Here is a 24,564-nt window from a genome sequence, read left to right on the forward strand (position 1 = left end):
AATGTATAGCTTAGCTATTAGTTCTGAATGTGAGACAGATATGGAGATATGCTTGTTACAGACTGGTCAGATGTGTAAGAACAAGGGGTTTGCTGTAGAATAAGCAGTTTTCTTGCAATTGAAAGAGATCCTAACCATAAGGAACACTAGCTCTTGCATATAAATCACAACTGTGTTAACAGTTGTGCTGGTAGCCCATCTGTAGGATTATTGGTGGAGAAACAAATGCATACTAATTACCATTGGGAAAATATTGAAACAAGTATTGAATTCATTCTGATTAATTCAATAGATACCATGTTTGCGTAAAAAATAAATAATGATGATTATTTAAATTTTCTGTTTAAATCATAATAGCGGGATTGAGCAAAGTAAAATAAAATAATTTGGAATCAAAGTGTCACATCCACTGTTAAAAAGACAGTATAATGCAGTGAGAGCCTTATGATGAAAAGGGAAACCTAATTCCCTTACAGCCAGAATTGTGTTTGATGGGAGCCTGTCAGTACCATATGTCTCACTACACAGTTCGTATTTGCATTTGGGACAAGTAATATAATTTTTGCATTTCAGGTTTTTATCTGATACACCTGTCATTTCTAAACAGCTGTCTGCCAAAGGCTTAGTGCTGATGAAAGACAGGCTGTTTTCCTGTGCAAATAAGCCCACTGTTACATCTTCTTGGTAGTATTTCCTATTGAATTTAAATACCAAAGAAAAGTTTGCATCTTGTGTTTATTCAGACAGCTTTTAAGGAAGCGTCAGCATTTTCTCTGGCTGTAATTTTTCCAGCTGCCCCCATCTTGGGAGTTAGGCTTGAATGTGGAATTATTGGGGTGTCTGCTATGTGGAAATTTCCTGTTCTTGCAGATCTGTGTGGGTTTCTCCAAGTGATCCACCCCCTTGCAATACCACTCTGGTTAGATTAATTGGTGTCCCTAACTGGTTTCTGCAAAAATGCATGTGCCCTGCAGTGGACTAGTGTCCTGGCCAAGATGAAGCCCTGCCTTGTGTTGTTCATGACCCTGACCAGGAATGCTGCTGCTTTTTTTTAAATGGATGGCGTTGTTGTCTGCCAGACATGTCCCAATAATTATTTAATTACAAACAGTTTGTCAGATTTATAAATAAGGATGTTTTACAAATATTTTAGCACTGTGGTAATTGTAATTACAGGGGGAAAATGAAGAGAAGTTAATCTAAAGTCTGCCACTGGTTTTAGAATACTTAGATTTTTCCTTCAAAATGGTGAAAAGACTCTAAGAGTGACCTTATGCAGTGGTTGTTACTGTTAAACAGAAAAAGCTTAAAATGCTACACGATAAATGACAGGTCAGTGGATTACATTAATTCAAATAACTGAGTGTCTTCAAAGGGAAAGCACAGAAATAAATCGTTCTGGAGTGAAAGCAGTTTCATTGCTGTCATTGTCAGGGGACACAGAAAAGTGAGCACTGCACAAGCTGTACAAACATTGGGTAAAACAATAAGATGTTAAAGTGTAAATCAGACATGAATCATAAGGATCAAACATGATCCAAAGCATGCTCATCGGTACACATACTATGGAGAAACTATTAGCTTTCGCCAAACTCCAATATAAATAGGTGTGTAGCCCACTGTAAAGTATGAAGGAAGCAACAGGATTATTCTCCAAAGGAACTTCAAAAAAGTATAGGAATTTAAATATCAGAGAATTCAGAAAGATAGTGACTTAAAATACACACAAAATACACTGAGAAATTGTTTTAATATTGCTGGAATGTAATCGTTTTATATTAAATGTTTTCTTTACATGTCACACCACACTACCACATCACTTTTATTAACCGTTTATCCAATTCACAGTTACAGTAGCCCGGAGCCTTTCCCAGAAAGCATTGGGCGCAAGGCAGGATACACCTGGGACAGGACGCCAGTCCTTCGCAGTTGTTCACAAGTTACCGATTCAAATGCTCAGTATAGATCAGCAATTATTTGCCCACGTTCAAATGAAATAAAACATATACAAAATGTCAAGATATACAGTATATACAGTAATTCCTGTTGACAATGGATAATGTTTTCAGAAGTACCCCTGTGGTTTAGCAGGTGTTTTACATGTTGTTTTCAGTTTGTTTTCTGTCTTTTTTGTCATGTTATTGTATATTCAGATTTCAATTTTTGTTCTTCATTTTTTTCCTCTTCTTGTTCTTCTTTTTCATGCTCTTCTCTATGTTCTTGTTCTCTTTATTTTTTGTTCTTGTTCTCCTTCTCTTCCTCTTCCTCCTTCCAGGATATATATCCCAGTGACTCAGATACAGAACATAACACTACATGAGCCTGAGCCATGTCAGGGAATTCTGTCAGCCTTTAACAGCCAGGAGAATATCAAACATAATGTCTACAGAATAGTACATTCAATTGAAAAGATACATTTAGTGATGGATAACATGAGCCTTGTGGAATGAAGCAGAGAGCTGGAACAGCATTTGCGAGGTTTATAGTCCATTAACCCCAGAACAAAAGGACTTTACTGTATTTGTGCACTGACTTTAGTGAAGTTTACTGACATTTTTGTGGGAGATGGGAAATTCTCTTGGGTTCAATTGCAACTATTGCATCTGGAGCTTATAAACCTTACTCCTGTTTTGTTTCAGTTTCCAATCTCTTGTGGTTTCTGCCACTCAGGTCCCCAATATACTGTATGCCGATTTTAAGTTCATAGCTGTCTCTCAGATTTGTAGTTGCAGTTTCCTTAACATTCTGAGTCAAATGCAGAAATCTAGACTCCTTCTGTAGTAGTGCAACTGTAGTATCTGTTGCCTCATTGTGTAGTTTGGAGACATTACTTTTAATCAGAAAAGTGAAAAGGAATCAGTTTTGACTGTTGCTAGCATCATGATGAATGATAATGATAATAATGTATAATGATAATGTTTCTTTATTAGCTCTATACAATTTCTCACATTAGGAATTCGTCTTTTCACATACCCCAGCTTTTCTCCATGAGACACAGACAGGGAGAGAAGCTTGGGGTCAGAGCGCAGGGTCAGCCATTGTACAGCGCCCTCTGGAGCAGTTGGGGTTAAGGGCCCAACGGAGTAGGATTCCTCTGCCGGCTGCGGGATTTGAACCGGCAACCTTCCAGCCACAGGCGCAGATCCTTAGCCACAGAGCTACCGCTCCACCCCAATACGTGATCAGTTTAGTAGTTGATGTATTAGAGAAGTGATATGAAGAAAACATTTTTTTACCCAGAACCTTGTTTTCTGAGACTAATATTCCACTGACCAAAGCTGGTGCAATAACCTTATGCTAATGCATCATTCAAAATGGATGAAGCAGAAAGGGCATGAAAAGATGGCACCCAGGTTGTTCTTCTTATCAGAGGACTTATGTCAAGAAAGTAGTTATAGTCAATGTCATGGCATTTTTCATAAAAGAGTTGTTGACCTTGTGCAATCTGGCTTCCTAAAATTCTCCCTAAATTCCATTGGTGAAATGGGTTCTCACTTATCCACCTGATCTGCTGTGTTGTGGGATTGCTGATGTTTTATGCAGTCCAGCAGTAGGTCAATTATTAAAATTATATTATGTATTATTATATTATATATGATAATATTAATGAATTATTATTTTTCTTCTAAATTAAATTCTAGTATTTCTGCAGTTTTATGCAGTCCAGCAGTAGGGCAATTATTACAATTATATTATGTATTATTAAATTATATATGATAATATTAATGAATTATTATTTTTCTTCTAAATTAAATTCTAGTATTTCTGAGGGTCCTGCCTATATAATTCACTACATCAAATTAGATGCTAAATCAGATGACTGTTAATCTGTTTTTTCCCCCAATATGGGAATGATACCCCATTGACAGTGAAAGAAATACATGTCTGACTAAAATGAACCATTACATTGAAAATCCAAGGTTACAATACACATCTTACTGATCGTTACATTTTAAATTACTAGGACTAAATGACTTACAATTTTAAAAAAACACAAGTGGCAAATGATGTTCTTAACTTTTTCAGACCCTTTAAGTGCTTACCTTTTATTATTTTTAAATAATAATATTTTAGATTCATAATATGTTGTAGTCATTTTATATTAATTACTTTTTCAGTGCCATCAGTTCAGTACATATACTTTCTTCAGTTTTTAAATGTACAGTTTGATGCAACAGGAAGAACAATTGTTGGACTTCTCCAAGAATATTATGTGATTAAGTCTTTCAAATTGTGACAGCAGTTGTGAGCAGGACAAGCACACATAGAATACTGGATGCTGTGTGGCAGACTGCAGAATTATTCTGAATGAGTTTGTAGTTCAGTCGCTTTAACAAAAAGATTGGGAACTTATTCTGAAGAGATCCCTCAATTCGGCAAGCTCAGGGCCATTTTGTGGCCACTCAGCTTTTTCTTTAAGCCTCTTTCAGTTCAGTATTTTCAAGCCATTTATTAAAATACAGCTCAATAATCCTAGTTCGTTTAGGATTACACACACTCCCTCAGTGTCATCCCTGTCCGTCTGATTAATCACTAACCTGTTGAACCCATGACCGCTGAAATACTTTATTCCTATTAATAGTCTTCAAGTTGTCTCTTTGGAGACCTCCTGAAGGATGTGACCATACAAGAGTCGATATGGTCCTCAGAATTACTTTTCCTCCAAAACAAGGGAAGGCACTATAAAGCCTATGAAGCATTCCCTAAAACCCTTCTTTTTCTCATAATATCATCAGAAAGAATCTGAAGATAGTAATAAAACTAACCAGTGCAATAGAAAAATGCATTTGTTTGAATACTTCATTTTCCAGTTTTCATTAATAACATATTTTGTGTCATGCTTCAAATGTGCCAATTATATTTTTTTTCTTAAACAGCTTTTGCAAGCAGCAAGAGTACCTTATGATGATAACAGCAACAGATACACTGTAGATATGGTTCTGCTTTAAACCCTGCATAAAAGTTAGCAGTGTTATTTTTAGCATTCAATTTTAATGGATAAGATGTTATTATTTTGGTTCTTGATTTGTGTATTTTTCTTCTGAGGGTTTAGTTGGTTCAGTAGGAAATTGTCATTTATTTTTAAACTTGGAATCTTTTATGAGGGTTGTGATTTGGCTTTACTAATGGTGGTTTCATAAGCAGCAGTTTTCATTGCATTTCTAGTTTTCTCATTTCATCATTGGACAACCCCTTTATCCTGTCATAATTTTCTTTTACTATTCAAATCCTTGGGTACTGAAATATCTAAATGGAAAAACTTTCTTGTGAGATAAATACTGTGTGTAATAATTATTCCTGGTTGTGTGGCTGAAGAGTGCTGGCAACAGAAGGTTACCTCATGTGTAATTATGACTAATGCAGTCTTACGCAGTCTGAATCATATGCTTCAAATTTCACAGAGTTCCATAGAAAGTTTAACATGCCTCAAAGGAGAGCAATTTGAGAAACTATTTTTTGCATTTTCACTTCTTGCTAAGAAAGAATGGGTGCCTATTTCCCATTTCTCCAGAACATTGGTTTTCATTTATAATTTAAATAATTTCCTTTGTACTGTGAATGTCATTTTCAATCAAATTGATTCATAATGCATCATGACTTTACAGGTTCTGTAGAACAAATGGAGCAGTAAAAGGCTTTTCAACTTTTTTGAAAATCATTCAGAAGCAAATTTAAGAATCCTAAAACTTTTACAAGCAGCATGGGATTTGTAAACACGGAAAGCAAAGCATGGATCTGTGTATTGATTTATTTTAGGATGCCTTGACTTTCAAATAAAAAAAAGTCAGATAAGAGTAATTTTTATATTACACCTGTAATGGTTCTGTGGCTCTTGTGTCAATTAATGAGCCCTGTAAGTCCAATATTGTACTTTAAAACATCCTTTCCTATTTTAGTCATCTAGTGTGCTGTGTGCAATCTCAATAAGTTTTCTAAATGTGCAAGAAAGCTTGCACTAGAAAATATTTAGGAATTGTTATTATGTTATTTTCATTTTGTTAAAATATGCTCAGACAGCAGGTCATCTGAAAATATTGATATATTGCAACAACATGCTACAATTGTTTCTCTGGGTTTTTAATTTTTATGTGCATTTTTCCTTTCTGTTAAAATAGGGAGTACTATATCCATATTGCAAACGTTGCCTCTCCACCTGACTATGTTAAGGACAATTCCTTTCTAAATTTCAGAGCACAGGAAGTCATAGACTTTTACTTTCTCAAGTAATGCAGACACCTCTGACTCGAGTCTTGTGTTCATATGGGATTTTGTCTTCTACCCAAAATAAATAGGATTTTTCTTTAAAATAAAATTTTATGTGAGGAGGAGAGGGACTAAAAATGTACAAATGACATTATTTAAATAGAAAATGTACATAAGAACAGCAGAATCTGCTCATAATTGTCTCTGCGTACTATGTCTGATGATGTGGATTCTTTGATTTAATATTCTTGAAACCAGCATACCTCTTCCCACAACAAGAACTATAACTGCATTACATCAGCAAATACTATGTTGACCCCCCCATGTTGTACCCGATCTTATAAACTTATAAACAGTTATAAATTAACTTAATAATAAATAGTACAAACCCTAGTTCAGAGAACGCTGAGACCCCTATGTCGTCACAGTAGTGCAGGTAAGAGTATAAGAGGTGATTGAGACACAGAGAGTAGGGAGGAGAAACTTCATTGTAGTCAGATGAAGAAAGCCTGTAATGTTTGTTTAATGAAATGTAACAAGTTTTAGCAGATTTGAAGGGGTAAAGTCTTAAATTACTATATTGTTCTTCTGTGTTCTGTTGTTAAGAATTGTTATTTTTAATACATATAAACGTATAGTCTTTATGCATATGTGAAAAGTCACTTAATTTACTTGTAACTATTCTACTTCTTAGATATTTTTATACAAGTATTAATTGTATCCTCTTGTCTACTGTCCACACAACATTTCCCGCTGAACTAAATAACATGTATCAGAAGCTTGTGATTATCTTCAAAGCAGCTTTTCATACTGCTCCTATAGCCCATGGAAGCTAGTTTTTGTTATATTTCCTGGTCACTTCTATTATTGTGCAAGTTTTGTAGCTCCGCCCAAATCAAACCTCTCTGATGGTGAACAGCAGTTGTCCCAAGCTGGATTTCAGATTGCAATCTATTCTCGGAACTGAATTCATGTTAATGTATGACAGCTGAAATGGGGATGAGCACTAATGTCTTCTCCATGTGCCATTTGCAGAATTGTGTTTATATTTATTTCAGGAAAAACAGAACAGTTTATTTATCGGTTTTTTGGAGGAGACAAATATGTGTCTTAAATACTCCTTTTAAGTTTCAGAGGGTAGATAAGGTCTAATACAGAAACAGCTATTTCTCAAAACCCCTGTTTGGAATGGCACTCTCATTTTTAGCATTATACTGTCTATTGTTACAGATTAAAATCAAGACCTTTGTCAGACAAGATATTACTAGTATGTGAATATGTGATGTTTTTGATAATGTAATTGTTAATCGAGTAAAGAAAGCTTCAGCATTTTTATAGATCCAGTGCTGGACATATCATAATATAATAAAGCGTTCTGCACTGCTGATTTGCTGCCTGTATTCATTATGAAAAATTAAAAATTAATAATTATAGAACATTTTTTGGTGAATGCAATAAAGCCATAATACATTTTTAAATACAGTTGTCAATACAGGAACCCAATGCAATGTTATTTAATGCACCCAAAATATATATACAATTCATACCTATATTCAGTAATGTAAGCCCTTTACCTTTGAGAATACTGAACTTTGTACACAACTGTCACAGCAACAGTAAATAATTCACAATACAGACTTGTTGACATGTTCATGTGACACTATGCCTCTGTTCATTCATTCCTTAAATTCTGGCTGCTGTCAGACTGAATGACAAATGACAATGAGACTGTTACCTAGACATTAGTGTAATATTAGATAATTGTGCATTAGATGATTGCACAAGATCTTTCTAAAAATTGAGACAAAACATGATGAGCACGCTTGAAATATGTGTGATTTTTGCAGTCTTCCTTTAAAATACAATCTATGGTGGCAGCATATCCTGGAGAGTGTGAAAAGAATGTGCACTGTTGTCTTTGTTATCTTTCAAAGCATTATCTTTTCTGCTGGAAAAAAAAGGCATTGGTCCAAAAATGACAGGGAATATATGGTATAGACTCTTCCGATCCACAGGGTGTATTGGATAAAAAAATTGAGGAAGAAGTACAGTAACTAGAAATTCAATTATAGTCCTAATGCATAGCTTGAGAATGTCGTGGTTTTCTTCTTTTTAAAGTGGGCCTTCATGGAATTAGGCAAAAATCAAAAAAGACTTTCCAAAAGCAATCTGTTGATACTGGCAAAACAAAACTTTTTTTTGTTCAGAAATAATACCATGGGTATCACCTCATTCCTCTCTAAATAAACTTATGTGAGTCTAAAAAGAATAAATTAGTAAATGGTTATGCAGGGGAATCAGAACATTATCATGAAATGCTGTCAAGGCGTATTTTGTAGTCTTTAGTTTCCTAAGCAATGTATTTGTACAAAAATGTTTTTTGAGGGAAAATGCTGCTTTAGTTCATTTATAGTAAGGGTTAAATGACAGGTATTTTCTTAGAACATACAATAATTGGATTATCTATCACAGTATAATATAGATTATACTGAGAATTGTGTGATCCAGGTTTGAAAAGCATTTTCTTTGTAATGAGAAGGTCATACCATTCTGTATTAGATTAGCATGCAGGGCATAAAACTAATTGGCACAGGATTTGTGTTTCAAGGAGATCATGACCCAGGTAGCGTTCAAATTTCTGCCTGATTTATCTGTGTCAGAAGGGTGTCTCACAGGGTGTGAAAATAGTTATTCTGCTCAGCACTGTAACCTTCACAGCAATTCCAAACTGTTTTGACGTGGATTTTGATTTTGTTTTCTCAGAGTTAAATACTAGCATTTTTTTTCCTTTCACAGCAGTCCTAGAAAAAAATGGATCCACAGATACTGGAAGAACTTTGTACATTTCTAGATTAATTCTAAATTATTATTATTTATTAACCATTGTATTACTTTATTTAGTTTTAAATATTTAGTTTTTTTGTAAGAAAGCATAGTGTTTGATTAATTTTCGGTAAACTAACATGGTCATTAAAAATTAGTACCATTTTTAGTATATAATGAATTAGAAAATTTTAATTTAATGATATTTATAAATTTGCCAGCCTGGAAATACAGAGTGTGTTGGACCCTACGAGGCAATGTTATCTGACTGCTTGAATGTCGAGATCTTTATTTTATGAAGTTCAGTATTTTGCGATACTAAAATTCAATTTTCCTATTAGCATTTTGCACAACTAAAGCTCCTGTTTTCTTCGTAAAATGAAAACAACGAAAAACTGCCTTAAACGTAAATTCATTTTCTAATCATCTCTTTTGTTCTCGTCCCAGGGCCGATGTACAAGAGAAAACTGCAAATACCTTCATCCACCAGCACATTTAAAAACCCAGCTAGAAATAAACGGACGCAACAACCTCATCCAGCAGAAGACCGCCGCTGCAATGTTGGCTCAGCAGATGCAGTTCATGATACCAGGCACAGCCATGCAGCCAGTTGTAAGTCATTATGTTCTGTGTCTGTATTGATCCCTAGTGCTTGTGGGGCAAAGGTTTGACATCAGTAGTGTCTTTCACCGTCACACAAACTGTGTACTGTGGTCAGGAACCTGCGTCATGAACGTATCACAGAGGTCTTAATGAACAAGAAACCCATCATAAAAAGAGCCATTCTGCACAGCAGGAGTGCTGCCTCCAGCTGACGTTCTTCAAGAGAGCTTGTCTCGGGGGTAAAACTTTTCTGTTAACTCTGTTTAGAATCTGCCTGGATTTCTGGCTCCTCGCAACGTGGATGAAAAGATTAGAATTGTGTTTCTGTCTGAAGACATGCTTATCTTTCTCAAAGTACCTAAGCTGGGTCTGCAATCTGGGTTGATTTGGGAATGCAGCAAGAGGCTTCTGCTGCCCTCAACTTTCCTGGACAAGCACCAGAGTCTAGAATCAGTAGGAATTCAAGGAGAATCCTGGTCTTTTGCAATGGGATATGAATGAACTAAAATTGCAATATACAGTATGTGAGATGTGTGCTTTAAGCTCAGAATATGTGTTTTTAATAATGTGTTTACATTTGGTGATCTTGTAAAGAACTGCTGCTGTTATAAATGTACTCAGAAGAAAATGCTTATTGATAACGTGCTTAAACTATAATGGTTGCTATAGTTTAAGCTGCAGCTGGTTTGAGGTCCTGAAATGGCAGTTGTTCAGATTTGGTTTCATTTTTTCAAAACCATGTGGAACTCACTATAAAAAGATGTTCAGGAAGCTTTACTTGTGTTCAATAAAGCAGATTACTGTGGGAGTTTTTAACATTTATAATTTAAAATCAGCAATGGTAAAAACACTGGTAAGTAATCACAGACCTCAAACAGGCACACAATTTAATTCTCCTTCAGAATTCCACTTTTTTAAAAGTTTTAATTACTATTTATGGAAACATTTGACCTCAAGTGATCTTGCATGCAAATACTGCCATTTTCCTTAATTTAATATTTGGGATATTAAATATTTAAAACAAATTTTACACAAATATCTCGCATGAATTATCAAGCATTAAACATTTTTTCTTATTATTAATGCCCTGAACTCATTTACTGTATGTAGTTACTATATTCAATTGCAGTTAATGTTCCAGTTTACTTAAGAATACGTTATTAAATAAAATGTATTACTTATCAGAATCCCCCAATGATTTCATACAAATTGATTTTTGTCCAACAAAAATTGAAATCTGCAAAGCAATTTTAATTTTAGATTTCTTGAGATGTATTTATTTGAGATTCATTTGGATTTCAACAGGAAACATCAGAACAATAACAAGATACATAGGAAACATTGCAACACATTTAACAGGTCCCCATCGCTCCCCAGACCCCACTACAGGCAGTCCTCACCAATCTTTCATTTATTCCAGCTGCAGCTTTGCTCCAGATCCTCAGAGTGACATCACCAGCCTTATTTACTCTGCTTCTGCATCACCATGTCCCTGAAGTATGACAATTATTGTCGTATAGGCAGGCTATGAGGAGGGAGTTGGCACTGTGCTCTCACGTTCTTTGCTGCAGTCAAACCAGCGAGACACATTTTCTGTTGATTTTAAATGATTTCTAAATATAAACACGTGCCTATCATTTCAGAGATTCGAAGTCTCTTGCTGTTCGTGAAAGGACCAGTCTGATTACAGAGCTGTTTAGAAAACTGTACTTTTTGACAACCACAGAGTACTAATTTTACATCAATAGATGGACTGCAGTAAAGAGTTGTTGTTTTTTTTTCTTTTTAACAGGCCATTATATGAAGGCCTCATTCTGTAACATGGTTTGGTTCTGACGGGAAGTACAAATATGTACAGCCTCTGAAATAACAGGCACAAGCTAACATCTAGAAATCATTTAAAATTGCCCCCCAGAATGCAGTTTTTCTAAAATGATTTCTTTGTATTAATTCATCTGTGGATGCTAAGGGGTAATTAAAAGTATTTAATATTATATTATGTTAGTATTATGCATACTTTTATTGTGTATAGATCCCTGTATGTTAGAGAGAGTCTAGGGACCTTCACAGACATCCAGTATAAATCCTAAAGTTCAGTAAAGTCCCTTGCTTTATTTGAAATAAAATAAAACAACCAAAATGAAACACTTGCTAAACATATCTATCTGACCCCTGTCAAACCTTCTGGTTTGCTATACCCTAGTGACAAAATCTGACCGTTAGGTACACCACACCCTGTGTTTAACCTCTTGTGAAAATGCATATATTGTCAAAACATTATTCCATTTACTATTCGTGTGCACAGTGCAGGCAAAAGTAGACCGAAACCAGTCTTTGTTGTGGTGGCCTCTAGTGGCAAACCCACTGTCACTAAATTCTTCCAACTGCCGCAATTGCTACTGTAGGTATTTTCTGAACTCTTTAATAAGTCTATTAAAAGTACTGTTGTTACAATGTGATTGCATTTCTAGAAGTGGCTTCTTCTATTATCCAGCTTTCGTCTGTGTGGGTGTGTGGTGGGCGGTGGGCCACCAATATATTAGTCTGCATGCTTTTTCCTCACAAATTAAATTAGTGGATTCATTATGATAGGACAGACTGTGTGTTGCCTTTGTTACAGTCATGCAATATCAATTATATTTATACTTTTGTTGACAAATATATGGTAAATTCAGGCATATTCTTAAGATTACAAAATGCATTACAGAATGTAAGTTATGAATTATGGCCTGAAAATGGTTTAATTTTTTCCTTGAAACATGTTTTAATGACATCAACATTCTCCCTTTTGTCCACAGCCTACATTTCCTGTAACCCAAGGTTTAGGAACAAACCCTGGTATTAGCTACGCTCCTTATCTCACCCCTGTGACACCAGGCGTGGGCTTAGTTCCTACAGAAATGCTGCCCAGTACACCGGTCATTGTTCCAGGAAGCCCACCTGTCACAGTGCAAGGCTCTGCCTCCACTCAGAAACTACTGAGGACAGACAAGCTAGAGGTAACTGAACAGCCTGGAAAATATGGAAAATAAACTTGCAAACACATGCCGACGGCAATAAGTGGTACCTTTATGCAAATACATGCCTAACATATAGTGAAGAGTAAAAGAAAAGATAGCTATTTTCAGTTTGATTGTGTACCCAGACTGAAGTTTGGAAGAGATCTGTGTTCTTTGGTGCACAGGGTAAACAAAATAAGCACGTGCATTTCATGCTACGTTTTGCCTGTTTTGAGTAAATTAAACTTTTCCGAAGAGAGTTGTGTCCTGAAGCACACAGTGCAGATACAGCTGACGTGTCTTTGAACGAGTTCTTTTTATACTGATTGCTAAAATACACCCTCTGTGAAAGACTTTAAGTAGCTAATATTATATATGAAAATTGTTTGTATAATCTCTAATTTACCTTGGTATGCAAATAGTAGAAGTCTGTTTTTGTAGATCTCATGGCGTCAGAAACGTAAATCTAAGGCATTTGTAAGCATAAAAATAAGGGATCTGAAGGTTGTATAAAATTAGTCAAGAAAGGTTTGATCCTGCTTTATATTTATGTTTTGTATTTACTGGATTATTATTCTGAATATGTCTAATTCACTTGTTAATTAAATATTCTATTTAAATTAAGATGTGAGGGAAAACAATTTAAGATTAACAAACCGATTAAGATTATATACAATTTATGTGGCTCACTTTGCTTTCATTCAATGAATACATCTAGACTTCACAAAATGCCTGAATGGCTGCGTAAATTGGCTTACACTTGTTTAAGATATACATTTTATTTTATAATCACATAATATACAGCATAAAGGATTGTAAAGAACAGAAGTTCCACACAACAGTCAAACATGAAGACTTAGTAGCAACAGTCTGAGCTACTGATTTGTGCTTTAAATTGGAATTTGTCTGAAATTAGTCTGAAATTAGAAATTAAAATAGTACTTAATTTTAATTTTATTTTAATGTTAAATCCTTACTTTTAAAATGCAGAAGCTTCTGATCTAACAGACCTGTAAAATATCAACTTCGCACAAACATAACTTAGTGGTATAAAGCAAAAGCATTCAGTTAGCATAACACATCAACATGATGCAATGACTTAATATAACACAAATGATAGAAATTACAGCAATATATAAATATAGGGTCTAAAAGTACAGTCTTGAGGAGGGCTTGGAAGGTGGTCAGCGAAAGTGCACCTGATCTATCTAGGTATCCGGGTCCACTACAGGGATACAAGACAAGGAAAGGCACAGCACAAGGGACAGGATCGTAAGGTGAATTAACAACAAAATGACCAGCAGAAGAAGAGTGGACAGGACTGTAGGGGATGTAAAAATGAAGAGATGTACAGTAGGATAGGTTCGAGGATAAAAGGCAGAAAAAGATCTTGTTCAAGAGAACATATGGTGAGCATGTCTGGAAAACATTCTGCTTAGTGTAGGAAAGGCAGGGATCAAAGATTCTTGGCAGTGGAGGAGAAGGTGATAAAGTCAAGTCAAATAGATTTTGAGAGGTCAGACAACAGGAGAAGGGTATAGATTAGGTCAAAATTATTTATTTTTAGGTGACGTGAAGACATTCAGGAGAAGGTGACTGATAGGCAAGTTAGATATCTGCAAAGACCTATCAGTTATAAGATGGGAAATAAAGACAAATTTGGCACCTCAGGCATAAAAGTGGCTATGGTAAGAAATAGGAGACTGAATATTTAGAGAAAAAACAAGGGTCCTCGTACTTATCCATGTGGAACACCTGTTTAATGAGGGTGAGATGAAGAGAGAGAGACACACATGACAATGTCTGGAAGGAGCAGTCAGAACCAACTAAGAACAGTGCCTGAAATACCAATACAAGAGAGTGGATAAGAGGATGGTGTGGTCAACAGTGTCAAAAGCTGCTGAGAGGCAAAGGGATATAAAATAGTGGAGAGACATGCAGAACGTACAGTAGAGTGAAAGTACAGAATCTTTCTGGAAAGTAAACTGGATGTAAATCAGACTGGATATGGTCAAGCAAGGAGTGGTCAGCAGTGGTCAATGTGATGTAAATGCTCAGCTGTTGAATAAAGGCTTGATCAAGAGATTTAGATAAACAGTTATAATTCCAGGGATATCTCGATAGTAGGTTTCTTGAGGACTTGAATTATGCCAGGTTTATAAATTTGGAAGGAGATCTTGGAGCAATAGAAAGGCAGAGCCACTTGGAAAGGATGAGTTAGGTTTTAGAGGACTGAGAAAGTAGAAAGTAGAAAAGAAAAAGTGAGATTACAATGATTGTCATCCAGTTATAATGGACAGAAGCTTACTGATGTGATAATTCATTTTTCCGCACACATTTAATAAATATTTAATGTTCTATATTGTGTCAGAACATTTATGGTATTTTTAAAAATTTAATCTCCAGGGAAAGTGACAGCTTAATTTTACGCTGTTTTTTTTATTACATACCTGATTATGTTTTTGTATTTGTGTGTCTGCTTGTGCTCGTTTGTGTTTGTTCTGTGCTTATGGTGTATGTCTAGGTCTGCCGGGAGTTTCAGCGTGGAAACTGTGCGAGAGGGGAGACCGACTGTCGCTTCGCTCACCCCAGCGACAGCGCCATGATTGACACCAGTGACAATACCGTAACGGTGTGCATGGATTACATCAAGAGCCGCTGCTCAAGAGAGAAGTGCAAATACTTCCACCCTCCTGCACACCTACAGGCCAAAATCAAAGCTGCGCAGCACCAAGCCAACCAGGCTGCAGTGGCAGCACAAGCAGCAGCGGCAGCCATGGTAAGCCCCAGCACATCCGCAAGGACATTAGCAAGGCATGATAGCGTGGCTCATGGGCCATATAGCAGTACTGGAGTGATAAATGGAAGAGTGGTGCACAGTTGTCTAGAATATTGCTCAGCCCGTGCCTCAGACTATATCGGATACTGCTGCAGATTTAAAAAACAGAGTAATGCTTTGTTTGAATGTTGCTGCATAATCCCTTTATAACTGCTACACAAGACATTCTAATCACAAGCATAATGCTCTACAGGGAAATATGACAATGACACAACTTATGCATAAGAGATCATGACAGTGATTTTATCATCATTTGTAGCTCTCGGTACTTGATGCGATGCTACAGTAGATGTCATTACCTCTTATGCACATCATGTCATTTGCACATGTTCCTATAAAGCATTATAGAAGTGATTATAACGTGTTGTGTAGCAGTTATGAAGGGATTATGAAGCCATTATGCTGCAACATTCATATAAAGTCTTAGCAAAAACAGGATAATAAAGCAGAGTGTACTGCTGCAATAATTATTTCGGGTAGAGACGGATAGAGTCTGAATTCCAATACAGTAAACCCTCGGTTTAACAGACTAATGGGGGGAAGTGGTGTCTTTTAGGCCCAAAACACACTATGATATGAAAAAATGGACATATATTATATAAATGCTTTCTGGATTTGACTACTTATTTTTTTGACAGTTGCAATCAACAAAGTCAGTGAAAATGGTTCATGTGTCTTTTTTATCATATACAGTACTACAGTACTTTATTTCATGTTTTGTAAACAAAATGTATTTACAATGTGTTTGATAAACTGTAAAATTCACTAAAGCATATCAAACACAAACATTATCATAAGCAATAGACCTACTCCTATAGTGCATCGTTGATATTCCTGAATTTTAAACTTGCATAGTATTTACAGTATTTTTACCCTATTTTACATTTGCATTTTACAGAGATTTATTTACATATCGTAATTATTGTTATCATTTTAGTTTATTTTTAAATTATCATTTTTTAAAGTTGTGTAACACATGCAAGACACAAACAACACCCATCGTAAGCAATATGTTATTGCAAGGAAAATCTGCTATTTCTAATTTTACAGATAAAATTCCCCCTTAGCAGATTTTGTCCGTTAAATCCAAAGCCCATTAAACAAAGGGTTTACTGTATTTAAAAAGACTAGAACACTTGAATAAAGCAATAAATTATCCACTTTTGCTTGCTTTTTCTATGGAGTTATAACCAAAATTCCTGATTGTTTGGACAAACTGACAAACTTTAAACATCACCCTGCTTACAAAAATATTACAGATGTTTTTAAATTTACATGTACATACAGTAGACCTGTTCAGTAGTAGTTCAGTCATCCAACCAAGAATGTTTTTGTTTTGTTGGTGTTGTATTATTTTAAACAGTTTTTATAGATACTTTAAGGAGAGCAATGTGGAGCACTGTTTTGTACTTACACAGCATTAATGTCCCTTTTATTATTTTTAAAGGGAAGTTCCCTCCAAATTTTTTGGCGGGGTGGTTTAATATAAAATGTTATCTTTCAACAGTTCACTGCACTTTAAAAGAATTCAGGTGGTTCAAGCCCATTCATAGATATTCACTCAATTTAAAAATATATAAAGTAATACATGGATAATGGTATATTTTAGTTTCTCATGGTAACCACTTATTTATTTAGAATATTATTCATCCTGAATTATGTTTGTTTTGGTGCCCAAGTTTATTTAAGAAGAATATTCTGTTTTTATAAACACACTGTAAATAAGGAAAACATTTTTTCTTAAATCCTGAAAATGCATTATACTGGTAGTTCATCTACATGTACATCCCAGTGCAGATAAAAGCAAAGCTATGAGCAATTGTTAAATTCTAGCTGGTTAGCCCAGCTTTACAAGAAATATTTCTTAATAAAGTCTAGTGAGTTATTATTTGGGAAACTTAAAAATTAAAAATGGTGTTTGGTTTGTATCTCCACCTTAAGTAACCCATTGGAGCTAATTGTATTTCTAGCCACTTTTGTAATGGCTTGTTTAAGATTTCAGTCTACATCATTTGGTGTTTTTCTCCTAAATTCCATGATCCTGGTACGGTGTGCCTGATTTCTGTTCATTAGGACCACAGCTGATCATTGTTTTAATATAGAAGAGACTTTCAAACAAGGTGTGTGTTCTGTTCTCTCTGTGCAACCTTCCGTATTGTAACTGGTATCTTCGACCACTTGCGTGCTGCATTTTTGCTTCTTTTTCACCTGTTTTGCTGCACTTCAAAGCCAGGGCATATTGCCTTTCAAGTATCGGTGGCACATGTTCGGTGGCAAGATTTTTCGTTACAAAACATTTAGCATTAAAAAAATATATAAGTAGTTGTTGGGTGCATTATCCCATTCCTGACTTGTTTCTGAACACAGCAATGTGTAATTGGAACACTGGAGACTAGAGCCAATATCCAGTCCAGATTGATCTAATGCAAGAATGTCCACCCAGTCCTGGTCCTGGAGCCCAGCATCTCTACACACTTTCTAACAGCAGTTAGAACATGCAGAGCTGGGAGAAGCTGTTAAATTATTTCAGTTAAGCCAATAATGAGCCGATTTATTTTGTTAAAAAGTGGCATACAGTACTGACCCTCCAGGACCGGAATTGGAACATCTCTGATGCCTGTCCCTTGTGTGTATTGTGTAAAGAAATGTACAGAGATAACAAGGGACTTTTGCAATATACTTGAAACTAAAAGTCTTTTTTACGCATTTTTAGGCCACAGTCTTGAATTTAATATAAAGATGCACCAGATTTTATATTATTTCTTACTCACAAACATCTCTACACAGCTACTGTAAATTCTTTAAAATAAGAGCCAGAGGGAAACCCAAATTGAAGTAAACCAAAACTCTGAGACCTATTTGGTGGGATTTACACTTTGTTTAGACCTACACTGAAAAACTGTTGTGCTTTGCAATACATTGCAGGAAAAATCGTTGTGTTTTTACTTTAACAAGACAGGTGTTTCAAACAGTTTTGAACACTATTTCCAGAACTCTGTATTCTGTGAGATGTGACTAAGACTACTGTCCTCTGCACTGTTGCACTGCTGCTTCTCGTTTTGTTTTTTTGCAGCTTTTGTTGTATTGTTTTGTTATTTGCAGTGTGTATGTTGTCTGCTCTTCTGTCTGTCTTCAGTGTTTTATATTATCCTGGCTTGCCTGAGGTGCACTCAGTTCCCAAGCTTGATTAGCTTAGCATAATAAGCTTTTTGAAGCAATAATGCTTTATAATTTTTACTCTCCATTTTTATTAGCTCAGAATTATTACTCACATCTCTCTCCTGTTTCATCATTGTATTTCCATTTGTGTAAGCAAGAAATCCTTTTGCATGGGCATTTCTGTTTTAAAAGTGGAGGGTTATCTTTGACATTGTGTCTTTTTTTCAAAACTGCACAAGGTACATAATTTGCAGTTTGCCTTTAACAAGATGTACCTACAGGTGACAAAAATTACCCTCTATTCATTTTTTATTCCATGTGTTGTCACTATTATTTTGTCTTTGTTTTGCATATCATTACAGCATGATGTTAAAAGGAGAGAACTCTATAAAGCTATACAGATACTCTCTTAAATGATCATGCTAGGAAGCAGGCAGCAGAGATACAGGTCATGGGCACATACAGTACATGTTTCTGAATAAAGCAGTGTTTTGGATAATAAAGGTCAAGGAATCTGATGAAACTAGAAACGTTATGATTTAATGTACTTGTAAGCTTCTTTCAAAATTCAGGGCTGTATTTTTTTTGACAGTTTTCATTTTAAGATACTTTTATTTATCAATAAAATACAAGTTCAGTATAGGAACAAATATGAAAATATTACACTGTACAAGCAAGAAAAACAGAGCTCCACATTCTTATGAGAAATACGTGTTTGGTTTCATTAAGCAAAGGGAGGATACAGTACTTGCTAATCACAATTTTCAGCGATGAAGCACTATCTCAATCAGTTAAGCAATTATTCAGAAATACTTGTTGTCCTTCAAATTGCAAGGAACTATAAAATGTGAAGTCTGAATCTCAGACCTTTTTGTTCAGTCAAGTCCAAAGAACTACACCATGACAGTGAAATATGCTTAAAATATCCATCTAATGAAAGTCAGCCTACATTTTACATGACAGAATTTAAACAAACTAAATTAAAATATGGTTTGTATCATAACTTTGGGAAGATGTCAATAATTTTTAATTCAGCATTTCTTCTAAGGAATGTGTATACATTTCCAGTGTAACTGATGAATGACTGGGCCAAATACCTTTTCTTTTGCCCTTAAACAACTTTCAGCCATGATGATTCACTTGCAAAGCAGTCTGGCTTACAAATAACTAAAATTGACCCTCCTGAAAACAATAGATGAAAAGTACCTGTTAAGATTCTATGAGCTGAGGACATATTCAGCTGGAACCTCCATTGTTTTATATGCAGTGGATGCTGATCTTGACCTTTATACATTATTTCTTAATTCGTAGTGACATCAATGTTTGCCCCATAATCAGAAGTGTGTTTAAGAAGCAACATGACCTCTGCTTCATAAGAGTACATTGTTGGCTAATAAAACTTAAAAACAAATATTTGAACAATAAAGTAGTTTAAATCCTAATTATGGTCCAATTATTATTGTTTGTTAGAAGCCCAGTAATCAATTCCGTTCAGTCAATAGTCTCCTGTCAACCGATGGTGCATCCATTGTTATTCAAAAGGTTAAAGGTTGAAACATGACAGTAGTTTTTCCACAGGATTTCACTTTCCAATTTTCATTGCAGGTCACATCTTCTACATAATATTTAGGGACCACTATGTAGTTTTAAGATGAATAAAGATGTCCTTCAATTTGTGTATAAATTATAACAGTCCACATATTTGAGTCCTCGTATTCTGACAAACAATATGATAAAATATAATGTAAATCAGTTGCATTATGAGTGTATCTGGTATTGATAACTAGTACAAAGGCATACATGATTAAGTAACAGTTTAAGAAAAACTTTTAATTTATTACAGTACTGTGAATTATATATCTTTGAAATTTCTTACGCTTTTAACAAAGGTATCTTAGATGCTTTTTGCTTCCGTACTAATTCAGAACGTAGCAATGTTTCCTTGAAACAATTTTTTTTGTTTATGTGCATGCCTATTGTTTTGTATGTGGTATACTGCATTCAGATTATTTTGTTTTTTTTTTCCTTCTCACCTATCCACAATGCAATGCTGTCCCCATGATGCACCTCTGCTTGCTGTTTACCTGTATGTTAATACGCTTGAATCCCATTGGCCCACTGCCATCATGTGCTCGCTGCCTGCTATTTAAAGACTCAGTCGACTGCCAAAGCAATGAAGCGACCCCTCGAGGCAACTGTAGATCTGGTACTTTGACCTTTCACCTTTTGCTTTGCATGTAGCTTTTTAAATGTACTGTAGCAACTCACAGAATTTAATTTGGCTTTTTTTTAAAGCAATAAGTCTCATCCAGTATTTGTGTATGGAATCATCTACCATCAGTTATTATAAACTAGAGTAATTAACTTCAGCATAACTCTCAGATGCCAGAAGAATTCTCTGTGTTGCTTTATGTTAAAAAAAATAATCATAATACTGCACTTCAGAGAGCAAAGATTATAAGATTTTAGAATGAATGTGATTTAGGTTTCAGTTAATTATAACTAAGTAATTTGTTAAGAATGGAATATTCTATTGTTCTGCAAATAAAATTACTATACCATTGTGAATTTTTTTGTAATTTTGTAAAGTTTCGATAAAAACAAAATTATTTTGCAAATGTCAGACTTGACTGATTGTGACAGTAATTGTATTACATTGTTCTGTTAATGTTACATTCTGATTTAACAGGCTTTCCCACCTGGAGTCCTGCAGCCCCTACCAAAGAGACCAGCACTTGAAAAAAGCAATGGTACCAGCACAGTCTTTAACCCCAGTGTTTTGCACTACCAACAGGCTCTTGCCAATGCACAGTTACAGCAGCCTACAGCATTCATTCCCACAGGTACGCTTGGTTGTTATTTCAATTAATTGAAACCCCTTAAGATGAACAACCTCTGTCAAATTTCATTTTTTAAAATCTGTTTTTGTTGTTGTTGTTAAAGATGTTTTCAGAAGCATGAGGGTGCAAATTATTTTCTTTTTGCCAAGAGCAGAGTAATAAAGTAGGAGATAGCGTATTGCAACAAAGTGAAATAAGGATCTCATGTGTTTCTCTTTTTGTCTGAAGGCTGTTTGCATTCCATGTGGTTTGACAGCCATGCATGGAAGTAATCGTGGGTTTTTATGCAGCAAGAAGAAATGATGGGAAAAAAATCCTTAGAAGCAAACATCTTGCAATACAAGATATAAAGTAGCTTTGAAACATTTATACATTGTTATTTTATTAATTCAAATGATGTAGTCTACAATATTATGGCAAGATGCTAACAGTTTTAAACTTTGACCTCCATTGTATGTAATATTATTATCCAATATTCTCCTGCAAGCTGTAATGTATAAAAAGGAAATTTGGTGATCAAAACAGTTTGATTCCTATACAGTATGTGCATTGTAAACCTTTGTAATACATGGCTGATGACAAAAAAAGCCAACTTAATGGACAGATATGTAAATTTGGGTTGTATCCTTGTAAAATGCTTGTAAGCTCTGTAAGCTTCAGATTATGTATCTACAAAAGGTAATTTACAGTACTGGCTTGGTAAATAATGCATTAGCAGCTATCGTCATTAAGTGTTATTAGAAATTTATGCTGTCATACCATATGTACACACTTTGTTTATGTCCCTTCTGCATAAAATGTATTCCACATCAAGTGGCATGTTACTTTCTCTTCTTTGTCCTCTAGGTTAAAATAACACCAAAGTGAATATTTAAAGTGATTAAATGGGGGTCATTCACAGTTTATGCCCCTGGCCTGCTTAGTTTTCTGTACTGATTTGAATCTAGTGTTTGTTCAGTGGAGAACTTCCTTTTATTGTTGTAGCTTCATGCCCATCATGTAATCTAATTCCCAGTACCATAAGTATACAACATGTTTCCCCTCTGCCTATAATTCTGCTAGAAGCTTTACCTTAATGCTGTTACTAATTTTATTCCAATATCTCTAGAAGTATTTACAAGTGGGCATGTGGAAATGTTGCATGTTTCTGCTCTTACAGTCACTGGGATGAAGTTTATTTGGCATTTTTGTATCTCTTTGTTAATTTCTGGTCATTTGTAGTATTTCCTGAGGTGATCCTCTTCATTTCTGAATTGGCTGGGTGAGCATTCAAGTCTTGCTTAACCCCATGGAGAAAAACTTTCTTTCTAGATGCATAAGAAAGACTACAAATGAGCCAAATGGAAACAATTGAAACATTTATCAAATGTAAGGCATGCTTTAAACAAACTTCAGCTAACCTTTTTTCTCCCTTATTAACCTTTATTCACTTCTCACTGCATGATATACAGGGTCAGTGTTGTGCATGACTCCTGCTACCAGCATTGGTAGGTTCCTCCCTTCTTTTTCTGATATCACTTGAAAATGGGAAAGAGAAACATCTCTTACAGTTGTTTTAAAAGAAATGGTGAATGTTGCTCTATCCCAAAAAGTTTCTTTTGTTGAAAAAAATTAAATGTATGTACTTTCGATGAACATTTAAAAGCAATTTGCTTTTTAATGCACCTGTAAGAGAATATTTTTAAATGATCAGGTTCAGCTTCTGAACAGTTTATCTTATCACAGTGTCTTCTGTAACTTTTTTTTTCTATAATGACAGCACCCAAGTGTTTATTGTTATTTTTCTTGTCATTATTGTTATTACAATTATTTTACTTTGTTCTTTTCCTTTGATTGTTCCTTCATTTTCTGCAGGCAGAATCTTACTGTAGCAAAAACATATAAATCACCAGACTAAAATTCCAAGCAGATCAGTTGTTTAATATTAGGTAATTTGCCTTTTGTTGTGCACTGTGTACTAGGAAATTTTATCAGTTTCCCAGAGGATTGTCGGAGTATCACTGAAAACATGTCACAGTTTCTGATAATTGAAGCATCAGCAACTTTAAAATGAATTTCCACAGCTTTTGAACATCCTTTTTTTATTATTCTAATATTTGCAGTTATTAAAATGCTAAAAACATTCATTCCTAAAAATTGACTATGACTGATATTTCTAAATATTTGCAAACTATTTATAACTTCTCTGGGAATCACTGATTATATTGATAAATTTCCTTAATTGTGATTGTAATCAGCTTTCTTCCTCTTTTTTTTTATTTTTCTCCCATGCTTTCTTGCTTTGCATTGTGATTGCATGCCATCTGCTGGTCTAACCTAACGATGGCTTGCCGCTATATAATATTCACCATGCAAAAAACAAAATACCACACCTGTTGCCATGGTTACCATAATGCTACACCTACCTTGTCATTGCTTCCATGGTTCCCTTCCTGAAAAAGTACCCATGATGTACAGTGCTACGCCTGCTACTGTCTCTGCAGCAACAACTCCTGCCACAAGTGTCCCCTTCGCAGCAACAGCACCAGCCAATCAGGTTTGCTCCTTTTAAAGCTTTCTTTCATAAATCCCTGAGCTCTAAATAAGGACTGTCGCCTCAAATAACAGTTTGGGACGTCCTGTGTTACTTTTTTTTCTTACTCTTTTTTTATGAACATCTTTTTTTTTAGAAAATCCAAACCTAACTGTGCTCGTTAACGGGCTTTCAATAATGCGGAAAAAAAAGCACTTATTTAGAGTTCTCACATTTGCAAATAGTAGTTGTGTTGTGTTGCATTACTTCCTTATTTATTTTGCATGTCGTTGTTTTACTTTTTGTTTTAATGTTCCAAGTTTCCCTTTTCATCTGCATTCAGAAAAATGTCTGTCCAGTGTGAAAACAATCTCATACTCTGAATTCCAAATTTCATCTAGAAAAGGAAGTAGCCGTGCCTACCACGTGCGGGAAATGTTTTTAGATACCCTCTCGAAGGGTGCTTTCTGAAGGAAGGACTGAGAAGGCATACACTGTTATATCAGGAGATTTGTAGGAAAAGCTATTAGCACTTTTCAGAAACAGGAGCAACGTTTCCTTCAGGAAAAAGCTAAAAATGGAAGG

The 24,564-nt window shown here is 35.1% G+C and overlaps 1 protein-coding gene across 18 annotated transcripts in view; it reads left to right on the top strand.

The window, feature by feature from the left end:
• The window catches only part of mbnl2 (muscleblind-like splicing regulator 2), an 84,976-nt gene that overhangs the window by 48,759 nt on the left and 11,653 nt on the right, over nucleotides 1-24,564 (top strand). For 4 of the 18 annotated variants that reach the window (XM_088912551.1, XM_088912552.1, XM_088912550.1 and 1 more), the window contains exons 3-8: nucleotides 9,475-9,639; nucleotides 12,429-12,629; nucleotides 15,154-15,408; nucleotides 20,780-20,833; nucleotides 21,317-21,470; nucleotides 22,919-22,954. In XM_088912551.1, coding sequence (XP_088768677.1) covers nucleotides 9,475-9,639; nucleotides 12,429-12,629; nucleotides 15,154-15,408; nucleotides 20,780-20,833; nucleotides 21,317-21,470; nucleotides 22,919-22,954 — 865 coding nt within the window. Of the gene's footprint in view, nucleotides 1-9,474; nucleotides 9,640-12,428; nucleotides 12,630-15,153; nucleotides 15,409-20,779; nucleotides 20,834-21,316; nucleotides 21,471-21,695; nucleotides 22,370-22,918; nucleotides 24,004-24,564 lie in introns of those variants that run through there. The other 14 variants (XM_088912565.1, XM_088912562.1, XM_088912563.1 and 11 more) reach the window with 12 other exon arrangements.

This window comes from Atractosteus spatula, chromosome 4 (assembly GCF_055471065.1).
Source record: "Atractosteus spatula isolate fAtrSpa1 chromosome 4, fAtrSpa1.hap1, whole genome shotgun sequence".
Classification (NCBI taxonomy): domain Eukaryota; kingdom Metazoa; phylum Chordata; class Actinopteri; order Semionotiformes; family Lepisosteidae; genus Atractosteus; species Atractosteus spatula.